Source organism: Neoarius graeffei, chromosome 2, assembly GCF_027579695.1.
Source record: "Neoarius graeffei isolate fNeoGra1 chromosome 2, fNeoGra1.pri, whole genome shotgun sequence".
Taxonomy (NCBI): domain Eukaryota; kingdom Metazoa; phylum Chordata; class Actinopteri; order Siluriformes; family Ariidae; genus Neoarius; species Neoarius graeffei.
In genome coordinates, this window is record NC_083570.1 from 118,195,403 (window position 1) to 118,208,171 (window position 12,769).

Below are 12,769 nucleotides of genomic sequence, written 5' to 3' on the forward strand. Positions count from 1 at the left end.
AGATCTCTAACTACATGCACATAAGTTATATCTGACTGTACAATTCCTGACAATGTGTCTAAAGTGTGCAGGGTGTTATTTATTAATGCTGAGTGCATGCTCACTGTGAGAATGGTTCCCTGCAGGGTTCTGCCTAGGCCCTGCAGCTGGTCCCGTTGGACAAAGGTTTCGTTACCTTGAGTTGAGTGGTACTGGGTGAATACTTAATGGTGGTGCATGCCTATGGGGTTAGCGATGCATGCAAGGTAAAAAAAAAGAAGAAAAGGTGGAGTGAGGCCGCTACGGCTACCCACCCCCCTTTTGGACTGGGGGAGCATTTATATACAATGTAGCAAGCTGCTTCTTGACGTCAGCCATGAGCTCCTTAAAGGTTTCTATTTCTGCCCTAAGTTGGCCCTTGGGTTCAGTCTCTTTGCCTTTGAACCCGCGCTGGGGGCCATAACTGGACTGATCATTTGGTCTCCTCTGAAAACGATTTCTCTGTGGCTCACGGGGGTAACGATCTTGTTGTCGATTACTCTTCTCCTGGTGGGTCGGTTCCCTTCATGGGTGACGGCCATCCGGCTTGCTCAGGTCATTGGTACCATAATCAACAGCTCTCCTGGACTCGCCTTGCTGGCTCTTCCACTTGGTGGTTTTGTGGGAAGCAGTTTTGGGTGGTTGGTTTTCGGGTTGACCCTTCTGACAGTACTTCGCAGCCCTCTAATTCCAACAGTGCGCTACCCTGAGATTGTATGTTGAGCACCCTTACATCCTCATCTGGTTTGCCGGTTGGGCGCACAACTGTCTCCCATGCCATCTGGGCCATCCGTCTGATTTCCTGCATTGTTTTCTCACCTTGTTGGCATGTTAGCGTGATATGAGTGCGCACACATGAGTGAAGATTGTGCAGAAGCAAGAATCTGAAACCTCGGTCTTCTTCCAGGCCTGGTGCATTTCTGCCTTGGAAGTAGGCGTTCCTCGGTCGCCTGTAGTACTCTCGCGGGGGTTCTGCTCATTTATGTTTAATTTGAATGGCACTGATGGTCACCGACATCTTGTCTGTGTAAGCTAAGTACTCTTCATGCAAAACCTTGTGGAGTCTGGAGTACTTGTCATGGATACGGGGCAGCTGGGTTTCGATGAACGCATGAATGTTTCTACTGGTTGTCTTCCAAATAAGCTTCAATTTCTCTCTTGGTGTAGCCTGGGGCAGGTCAGAGAGGCAATGTTCCACCCCCCTGAGGTAATCTTCAATGTTGGAGTTGCGGCTGTCGGGGTCGAATCGCTCGATGTCCTTTACAAAGGAGTCAAGCTGGCGCATACGGAGGCCAGAGGAGCGGTTCCTCTGTGTCCTCCTGGACCTTTGGGGAGGTTCGCTCTCTGAGCTACTTGATGATGAGTTTGATGGAGGGGGATACCTCACATGGTACTCATCAGAAGAGGAGGAGGAAGAGAGTGTTTGTAGGTGGAGTTTACCACCGAATACTTCTTATTCTTATTCTCCCTTTTAATGGTCGGGAGCTTTGGGGGCCCCTTGAGTGCAGGTGGGCATGATTCCACTCCACCGGGATTGCGAGAGGGGGCAGCAGCCTGGCGGTTTGGTTTGGAAAGGGGGGTCATTTGGCAACCGACCAAGAAATCTTCGGAGTCTGTGTCAGACTCAGCCCCTCTCCCAGCTCCTGGCTCTGTTTCTGCCTTTGCCTCCATGGATGGTGCATGAAGCACTGCTTGGGCCCTGGCATGCGTTTTGCGACTTTCTTCCTGGGCTCGGTCATTGGCAGCTTTCTTGCTAGACCGTTCAGCTAGCTGGAGTCTATTGGCACACTCCTCTAGCAAATCGTTCTTAAGCTTGAGTTCATCGCGCAGGGTCTGATTCATTGTGTCTAGCTGGTTGCGGCTAGCGCTCAGCTCCTTGTTCTCCCTCCGGAGCATTTCCAGCTCCCTGTTCTCCCCCTGGAGCATTTCCAGCTCCAAACGGGTACGTTGGTGATGGAGCAGAAATAACTTGCCTACCACCTCTTGGATGATGATGACACAACGTTGGGGATTCTGCACATATTGTATCAAGCTGTCAATCTCTGTCTGACACTCATCCTGGGTTAATTGCCCAAGTTCTTCCCTTTCCTCAGGAGAGATTTTGAGGAGATCAAAGACAAAGTCAGAGAGGGGAATAGGTTCCAGAGGAGGAAGGCTATCCTCCTCACCTCCTGACGTATGTGGGGGATTACGGCGGCTCATCCTGACTGCCTGGTTCAGGCCAGGGGCGCAGATAGGATTTTTGAACTGAAGGGGACTGAGCTGTCAGCAAATGATTCCATTTTGTGTATATATATATATATATATATATATATATATATATATATATATATATATATATATATATAAATCTCCTTCTCACCCCCGGCGGGGGGGTGGTATCCATGTCATCCTCAAGCTCGGGTCCTCTACCAGAGGCCTGGGAGTTTGAGGGTTCTGCGCAGTATCTTCGATGTTCCTAGGACTGCGCTCTTCTGGACTGAGGCTTCAGATGTTGTTCCTGGGATTTGCTGGAGCCACTCTCCCAGTTTGGGGGTTACTGCCCCAAGTGCCCCCACTACCACGGGGACCACGCAACCCTTGACCTTCCACATCCGTTCCAGCTGCTCTTTCAACCCTTGATACTTCTCAAGTTTCTCATGTTCCTTCTTCCTGATGTTGGCGTCAGCTGGGATTGCCATATCTATCACCACCACCCTCTTCTGCTCTTTGTCCACCACCACTATGTCCGGTTGGTTAGCCAGGATCTGTTTGTCAGTCTGGAAGCTGAAGTCCCACAGAACCTTGGCCCTGTTGTTCTCAGCCACCTTCTGTGGTATGGCCCATTGGGACTTGGGTACTTCTATTCCATACTGGTTGCAGATGTTCCTGTATACTATCCCAGCCACTTGGTTGTGCCTCTCCATGTACGCTGATCCAGCTAGCATCTTACACCCTGCTACTATGTGCTGGACTGTTTCAGGGGCTTCTTTGCACAGTCTGCATCTTGGGTCTGATCTACTCTGGTAGATCCTGGCCTCTATGGCTCTTGTGCTTATGGCCTGTTCTTGTGCTGCCATGATTAGTGCCTCTGTGCTGTCTGTCAGTCCTGCATTATCCAGCCACTGGTAGGATTTCTTGATATCAGCCACTTCCTCTATCTGACGGTGGTACATACCATGTAGGGGTTTGTCTCTCCAGGTTGTCTGTTCCTCCTCCTCCTCTGCACTCTCATCAGGGTTCTGCTGCCTGAGACATTCACTTAGCAGTTCATCCTTTGGGGCCATCTTTCTGATGTATTCTCGGATTTTCGATGTTTCATCCTGGACCGTGGTCTTGATGCTCACTAGCCCTCGGCCTCCCTCTTTCCGCTTAGTGTATAGTCTCAGGGTGCTGGACTTGGGGTGGAACCCTCCATGCATGGTGAGGAGCTTTCTAGTCTTGATATCTGTGGCTTCTATCTCCTCCTTTGGCCAGTTTATGATGCCAGCGGGGTATCTGATGACTGGTAGTGCGTACATGTTGATGGCTCGGATCTTGTTCTTACCATTCAGCTGACTTTTCAGGACCTGCCTTACTCTCTGGAGGTATTTGGCTGTGGTTGACTTCCTTGTGGCCTCTTCATGGTTTCCATTAGCCTGTGGGATGCCAAGGTACTTGTAGCTGTCTTGGATATCACCTATGTTGCCCTCTGGTAGGTCAATCCCTTCAGTCCGGATCATCTTGCCTCTCTTTGAGACCATCCGGCCACACTTGTCCAATCCGAATGACATCCCTATGTCATCGCTGTAGATCCGGGTGGTGTGGATCAGCGAGTCTATTTCTCACTCGTTCCTGGCATACAGCTTGATGTCATCCATGTAGAGCAGGTGGCTGATTGTTGCCCCACTACGGAATCGGTACCCGTAGCCGCTCTTCGTGATGATCCGACTGAGGGGGTTCAGGCCTATGCAGAACAGCAGTGGTGATAGCGCATCTCCTTGGTATATGCCGCACTTGATGTTGACTTGGGCAATGGGTTTTGAGTTGGCCTCTAGGGTTGTCTTCCACATTTCCACTGAGTTCTGGATGAAGGTCCTTAGGTTCCTGTTGATCTTATACAGTTCCAGACATTCCAGTATCCATGTGTGTGGCATTGAGTCGTAGGCTTTCTTGTAGTCAATCCAGGCAGTGCACAGGTTGGTCTGTCTCTTCTTACAGTCTCGGGCAACTGTTCTATCGACCAGTAGCTGGTGCTTGGCTCCTCTGGTGTTACTGCCAATCCCTTTCTGTGCCTCGCTCATGTATTGAGCCACATGCTTACTCATTTTTGCTGCAATGATGCCTGACAGGGCCTTCCATGTTGTGCAGAGACAGGTAATTGGCCGGTAGTTGGATGGGATGGGTCCCTTCTGGGGGTCCTTCATGATTAGGACTGTCCTGCCTTGGGTTAGCCATTCTGGGTGGGTTCCATCCCTCAGCAGCTGGTTCATCTGTGCTGCTAGGCGTTCATGGAGTGCAGTTAGCTTCTTCAGCCAGTACGTATGGATCATATCGGGGCCTGGTGCTGTCCAGCTCTTCATCTTTGACACTCTTTCTTGGACGTCTGCCATTGAGATGGTTACTGGTTCTTGTTCTGGGAGGTTGCTGTGGTCAGCTCTTATATATATATATATATATGTGTGTGTGTGTGTGTGTGTGTGTGTGTGTATATATATATATATACACACACACACACACACACACACACTACCGTTCAAAAGTTTGGGGTCACTTTGAAATGTCCTTATTTTTGAAAGAAAAGCACTGTTCTTTTCAATGAAGATGACTTTAAACTAATCAGAAATACACTCTATACATTGCTAATGTGGTAAATGACTATTCTAGCTGCAAATGTCTGGTTTTTGGTGCAATATCTCCATAGGTGTATAGAGGCCCATTTCCAGCAACTATCACTCCAGTGTTCTAATGGTACAATGTGTTTGCTCATTGCCTCAGAAGGCTAATGGATGATTAGAAAACCCTTGTACGATCATGTTAGCACAGCTGAAAACAGTTTAGCTCTTTAGAGAAGCTATAAAACTGACCTTCCTTTGAGCAGATTGAGTTTCTGGAGCATCACATTTGTGGGGTCGATAAATGCTCAAAATGGCCAGAAAAATGTCTTGACTATATTTTCTATTCATTTTACAACTTATGGCGGTAAATAAAAGTGTGACTTTTCATGGAAAACACAAAATTGTCTGGGTAACCCCGATCTTTTGAATGGTAGTGTGTATACATGTTATTTCACCTCCCTCACTGCCATCACCAGGAACTACCTGCAGGCCAGGACAATGATAACATTTTAACATAGCCTATGGAAATCCAAAGTTTACACATTATCATCACGCACAGAAATTGCAAAACTGCAAAACTAGTTTTAAAACCGCTAAGTTCCAACTGTTAAACATAGCGAGAGGCTGGGCTAAGTGTGTGTGTGTAAAGTGTAAACCAGTGCATCCTGACTTTCTAACTATGCCTGTGTGTTGCGTGAGCGGCAGTCAGTCAACAACTCTTCGCAAAGTTTCCTTATGAAACAATATGCTCGCTGAAATTATGGCAGGGAATGCCAAATTAAACATTAAAACTGCCTTCTGAGCACTGTATCTACAGGCTACCACCAAAAGAAGGAGGCTACCAGAAAGGCTTCTCTACTCTGTACAATTTTACTTTCACTATGACATTACTTTGAACAGACTGTCAAAAAATTGCAAGGTGATATGATAAAGTAAGGCACAGTTTACTTACAGTCGTTTTTTTTTTTTTGAAAAAATGATGCAATCGTTTTCTGCCTTTTGGCACCCTTCATCATGCCGTGTTGGGGTCCTGAACTAGGAGGAGCTGTCCCCGATATGCCTGTCAAACTTGTTGTGGGTAACCATAGCAACCAAGCTCGAGCTCGCAACCTGTGCAGTCTGCGCACTGTGCGCAGTTGCAACTATGTATGTACTGCTGTGCACCTCAATAAACCGAATGGTAATTAGTCTTTTGATTTTTCCGTGAGGTTTGCCTTATGCAAAGAAAGACAGCATAGACGTTTTTTCCTCCCTATAAGTGGGGGGGACCGAACGAGGTGAATTTAAATCTGGGTGGGACGAATCCCCCCGTCCCCCCCTCTATCTGCGCCCCTGGTTCAGGCACAGACCTACACCTTACGAGCTAGTGACATGGGCACTATTTCTCAGTCTACCCCTTTTAATGTAAGCTAATGTCGTGGCTACGAGGTGACGACAGACAGGCTATGCTCAAACAGAGAAAATAAGAAAATGCACAGGTGAGGCTTCTAATCTGTGGCTCTTGTTTACTATAACTCTCTCAAAATATGCCAACTAACTACAGCAACCATATTTGCTTCTACCAATGGCTACTGGTGATACAGTCAGTTACTCCCTACTAGCTGTGTCCACAGTATGACTGACACACAAGATTGTTAGTTAAACAACACTATCACTACACTGCAATTAGCCCAAAATACACTCTGGTATAGCCTTGGCAATTCCACTTGACTAGCCTATTACTGAGGAGAGGCCTGGAATGGCTCAACACTAAATTTATCTGTTATTGCTACACCCTGTATTCTGTTTTCAGATTCATTTTAAATCAACACTTTAATGAACACTAAACAACATTAAAGGTAATTGTGAGAAGGAAAAAAAAACATCTGATTAAATAGAACACAGTGAAAATTTCTAAAACTGGTTTCATTTCATGGCCTGGTCATGTGATCCGCTCCACCGGAAATTAAACAAAAATGATAACGAGGTTAAAAGATTTTTCTTCCCCCCAACATTTAACTAAAAGCTAAATTACTCACCTCAGTGTCTGTAGATTGCAATGTTCATCATCCTCAAGAGCAGAGAGCAGATTCACTCCTGGGTCTCCGATTTCATTCTCAGACAGATACAGTGCTCTCAGGTGTGAGGGGTTTGATCTCAGAGCTGAAGCGAGAGCAGCACAGCCTTCATCTGAGACACCACAATCACACAACCTGCAGAGACACAGTGACACACACTTCACTGTCTCAGTTTATGATCATCAAGATTCGCTTCGTGTCTTTAAATTTGAGGTGTGTGTGTGTGTGTGTGTGTGTGTGTGTGAGAGAGAGAGAGAGAGAGAGAGAGAGAGAGAATATCTCTCTCCATAATCGTTCAGTCTGTAGAAGAATACCTGATTAGTGTTGGATGGAAATGATTTTCACTGGTTTTGTTAAACAGACTTTCTTTGTAATTTAGAACAGTTTTATTGTTCAGTGTTGTTTCTTCCAGTGGACACATGAACAGAGACTTTAGTGAGTTCTAGAGATTTCTGCAGCTGTTCTGCTCTCCTTTGCTTTCTCTTTCTCCTCCTTCAGTATTCCATGCTGTGCTCTTGGAGTGATTTTTGCAGGATGCCTCGATCTTAGGCAGAGGAGCAACAGCACTGAATCTGCTCTGTTTGGAGACAATTTATCTTCCTGTGGACCGAGTCTCACACACTCACTCTTTACAAACGCTGTTTTAGTCACGTTTTCCTGCTTCACACATCTCTACAAAATCTCTCTTTAATCAGAGTTCACATGAACAGCTCTTTCCTGAGAAGATCAGACGGTCAGTAATCAGACTGTGTGTATTTTATAGAACAGGGTCGGACTCTAATTAGCTTTTGGAGAAGTCGTTATCAGACTTAGTTTAATGTATTCCAAATATTTAATTGCGCTTTGATCCCTGGGTTTTCAATATTATTTTTGAATCTTCCCAAATTATGAGCCAATATGGCATGGATCGGTGGGTCAGTCTGAATAGAGAGTTCTAGATCTTTCCATCTTGCATGAAATGCCGAGCTACATATATTGATCAGAGGTTTAACCTGAGCTGCCAAATAATATTCTTTAAAATGAGGTAATGCCATCCCCCCTCCCCCCTTTGGAAGTTGTAGTGTTTTAAATTTGATCCTGGGTTTCTGACCCTGCCATATGAATCTGGAGATGATTTTATTCAGTCCTGAAAACCATTTTAAGGAAATTTCTGCAGGAAGTGCTTGAAATAAAAAGAGAGATCTTGGAAGTATATTCATTTTTACACTGTCTATTCTATGACTGAGGCTGAGGAAAGAGATCGAGTTCCACTTTTGTACGTCTTCTTTCATTTTTGTTCAAAGAGGCTCAGAATTTATCTTTGTTATTGATGTGATTTCTTTTGGTATATTTATATATCCTTAAGTATTTTAACGAGTTCTGGTCCCAATTAAGATGATATTTTTCTTTAAGGTGTTTAGGAGGTATGTATTTAAAAGTCAGAATCTGAGTTTTTTGTATGTTCAATTTATATCCTGCAAACTCGCCAAATCTTTCTAAAAGGTCCATTAATTTGACAAATGAACTAGATGGGCTAGTTAAAAATATCAAAACATCGTCAGCATATAGCGCCACCTTGTGATCATCCGCCTTAATGATTATGCCTTTGATATCTTCTGTCTGTCTCAGCCGCTGTGCTAAAGGCTCTATAGAAAGTGCAGAAAGTAAAGGGAAAGTGGACAGCCCTGTCTCGTTCCACGCTGTAGTATAATAGTGTCTGAGAGAGAACCGTTTATTTTTATCTGGGCTGATGGTTTGTCATAAAGTGTACACACACCCTGAATGAAATTTTCATGGATGCCAAATCTTTTAAGGGCCTTATATCGGAAAATCCAGCTGACTGAGTTGAAGGCTTTCTCTGCGTCCGAGCTAATTCTGAGGGCTTCGAGATGATTTTGTTGGATGTAATGCAGTATGTGCAGGGACCGCCTGATGTTCTCCTGAGCTTGTCTTTGCGAGACAAACCCAGTCTGGTCATTATGTATAATCCGAGGGAGGATTTTTTCCAGCCTTTTGGCCAGGATAGCTGTATATAATTTATAATCAACGTTTAACACCGAAATGGGTCGAAACGATGCACATTCTAATTTATCCTTTCCCTCTTTAGGGAGAACAGAAATGACTGCCTCCTTCAGGAGGCATTTTTAAATCCACTAAAGTTGTATTGCAAGCCCGAAGAAGACTTGGCATTAATTCAATTTGTCGGGCTTTATACCGCTCTGAAGGGAGACCATCAGGACCTGGGGATTTGTTTGCTTTCAATCTGGAGATGGCGCTGTTAAGTTCTGCCTCAGTTATTGCTGCTGTTAAGATCCGATTGTGTTCCTCTGAAGCTGCAGGTAGATTAAGAGAGTTGAGAAATTCACCAATCTGCTGTTCTCCTGCTAATTCAGGTTGTGTATATAACGATTTATAGCATTCTTTAAAGATTTTTTGTATTTCACTTGGACCGTATTGCATATTTTTAGAATTTGGATCTCTTATTTTGTATGTTGTGTTATCCACTTGTTGTTTTGTAGCTTTCTTGCCAGGAGTTTTGCTGATTTTGAGCCGGATTCATGATATTTCTGTTTTGTAAATGCCATCTTTTTTTCAATGTCTTGTGTATACAACATGCTTATTTCATTCCTAACTTACTTTATTCTTATCAACAGGCTTGGTTTGGTAGCAGTTTATGTTGTGTCTCAAGATCTTTTAATTCTTTATTAAGGTCCATTAGCCGTGATCGTCTTGCTTTTTTTCCATGAGCGCAGAAGGATATAATTTTACCTCTAACTACCGCTTTCAGGGTATCCCATACTATACTCGGGTCGACTTCCCCTCTATCATTTTCTTCCAGAAACACTTTAATTTCTTTTCTCCTTTGGGATGTAAATTTTGGGTTGTTTAGAATACCGGTGTTTAGTCTCCACTCTGATCTTCCTGGATTATCACTAATATGAACAGTACAAGCCAGAGGAGCATGATCAGAAATATCAATACACCCAATATCACAACTACGTATTCTATGGCGGTCTTTCTGTAATACAAAAAAATAATCTATTCTTGAAGATATGTCATGGGGACATGAGTAAAAAGTGTAATCACGAGCTGTAGGCTAAAAATTTCTCCATTGATCTAATATGCCCAGCTCGAACATTGAGACATTTATTTTCTTGTGTAGTGATGTAGCAGCTTGGTCTATAGATGAATCTATTGTAGGGTCAAGACGGATATTCCAATCTCCACCACATAGAACAATTCCTGTGGCCTGTAGCATTAAGTCAAACATCTTTCTATAAAAAGCAAAATGACTTCCAAGAGGTACATAAACATTACACAATGTTATTATAAGTCCATCTACTTTGCCTGAAATGATTATATACCTCCCTTCCTTATCTGTTACTTCTGAAAGATGTTCAAATGGTACCGTATATTCTTTGATATTAAAATTGCAACACCTCTCCTACGGCCTGATTTATAGGATGAATGGTAAACCCTTGAATATCCCATTCTCTTTAATTTTTCATGTTCTAATGATGTGAGATGCGTCTCTTGTAGGAACACCACTTGAGCATTTTCCTTTGAGAGTATTTTGCTTCTCTTGACTGGACTTGTAATCCCCTTCACATTAAACGAAACAATTTTGACATCCTGCTTGTTCACAGATGTTTAAATCTATAATCCAAAACATAACCTCCCTCTTCCTCACTACTTTTAACCATGCCAAACCAGTGCGCTAAACAAATCTCTCCCAGTGAACAAACATAGAACAAAACATCACCAGAACGGTGCAGAACAGTCGTTTCCAAGGTAGAGGCTTGTTTCTGAAGAGCCTTGTAGGATCTTGTGGACATAAAGTCCTCAGGAGAGTGAGTCCCATGTCACGTCATCAGTGGGGCCCTCAAATTTTGCCACATGTCTGTGTCCAAAGTTTCTGCAGATTAAACCGTGGATGTCACGTTGATTAATGAGTCCCGACTCCTTCAGTGGAGCAAAAGGTAGATATAGGAGTCCTACAAATCAATCCAAAGATGTCCTGGCAATCGACGTAATTTAGATAAAGTATAACCCCCCCCCCATAATCTGGCAATGTTTATCCACTGTTGTAACTCCATTAAGTTATAAACTTTTAACTGCCTGCTGGTATTGAACAGTGTCTAAATACCTGAAGTTTTTCCTTGTATTGCCAATGGGGATTTGTATCTGACAGCAAGCTGCTGTCCGCCGCACCCAGTTCCTTATTTCCACCCCAGTCGTGTCATCTCCCTGCCACTTGCCAAGTTGACAGGAGTTGCATCTCCTCTTGGTCTGGGGCGGAAGGGGTGCTCGCCACTTTCACTGGGAATCCTCGTGAAGCCGTGTCCCTCGTTGTCTCCGCTCCATCCTGGTACAGCCGATCGCCATCTTTGTAGAATATTCGCATCTTTGCAGGATACGGACTCTGAAACATTATTTGCTTTTCTTTCAGCATTTTCTTATCTTCGGCATATTCACCGTGTTTCATCAGCAATTCTGATGGGAAGTCGTGGTCAATGTAGAAACGAGCATTATTACAAAACACTTATATTTTTCTGCCATGCTCTCCGGAGGACCTCTTCTTTTGTCCGGTAGCTCCCAAATTTAACCACAATAGACCGGGTTGAGCCCGATTGTTAGGCTTTGGTTGCAGAGCTCGATTGGCTTGTTCAATTCCGAGGTCCTGATCATGGGGGAGATCGAGTGTGTCTTTCAATAATTTGTTTAGAAAACCAGCCATGTCGCTGCTCTCTTTATTTTCCGATATCCCATAGATCCTTATGTTATCTCTCCGTGCTCGACCCTCCTGGTCAATTAGCATAGCCTCCAGATGAGCTTGGTGCTGTGCTAGCGTCTTAATTAACATTGATGCTGCCTGAAGTACCATCTCTGTTTCTTCAATTCTCTCCTCTGCTTCATCTAGTCTGTCGTTTGCTCTCTAACTCTTTTTTTAATGTCTGATAGCTGTGCCTGGTTGTCTCTTCTGAACTCCCGTATTTCTTTGAGGATACTTTGCAGGCTAGCTTCAGAGCCATCATCACCATGTAGGTCCAATCCGAAGGGGTTTTGGCTTCGGTTGTCTTGTCTTATTTCGGACTTGCTTTCCATCATATTTGTACAGGGGTGCTTGAAAGTTTATGAACCCTTTAGAATTTTCTATATTTCTGCATAAATATGACCTAAAACATCATCAGATTTTCACACAAGTCCTAAAAGTAGATAAAGAGAACCCAGTTAAACAAATGAGACAAAAATATTATACTTGGTCATTTATTTATGGAGGAAAATAATCCAATATTACATATCTGTGAGTGGCAAAAATATGTGAACCTCTAGGATTAGAAGTTAATTTGAAAGTGAAATTAGAGTCAGGTGTTTTCAATCAATGGGATGACAATCAGGTGTGAGTGGGCACCCTGTTTTATTTAAAGAATTGGGATCTATCAAAGTCTGATCTTCACAACACACGTTTGTATCATGGCACGAACAAAGGAGATTTCTGAGGACCTCAGAAAAAGCGTTGTTGATGCTCATCAGGCTGGAAAAGGTTACAAAACCATCTCTAAAGAGTTTGGACTCCACCAATCCACAGTCAGACAGATTGTGTACAAATGGAGGAAATTCGAAACCACTGTTACCCTCCCCAGAAGTGGTCGACCAACAAAGACCACTCCAAGAGCAAGGCGTGTAATAGTCGGCAAGGTCACAAAGGACCCCAGGGTAACTTCTAAGCAACTGAAGGCCTCTCTCACATTGGCTAATGTTAATGTTCATGAGTCCACCATCAGGAGAACACTGAACAACAATGGTGTGCATGGCAGGGTTGCAAGGAGAAAGCCACTGCTCTCCAAAAAGAGCATTGCTGCTTGTCTGCAGTGTGCTAAAGGTCACGTGGACAAGCCAGAAGGCTATGGGAAAAAT

The 12,769-nt window shown here is 44.0% G+C and overlaps 1 protein-coding gene across 5 annotated transcripts in view; it reads right to left on the reverse strand.

Moving 5' to 3' along the window:
* LOC132882168 (NACHT, LRR and PYD domains-containing protein 12-like) overlaps nucleotides 1-12,769 on the reverse strand; it is a 547,173-nt gene that overhangs the window by 425,111 nt on the left and 109,293 nt on the right. Inside the window, exon 12 of one of the 5 annotated variants that reach the window (XM_060915443.1) lies at nucleotides 6,833-7,006. The exons of the other annotated variants lie outside the window; for them this stretch is intronic. Coding sequence (XP_060771426.1) covers nucleotides 6,833-7,006 — 174 coding nt within the window. The remainder of the gene's footprint in view (nucleotides 1-6,832; nucleotides 7,007-12,769) is intronic. 5 annotated transcript variants of the gene reach the window in all.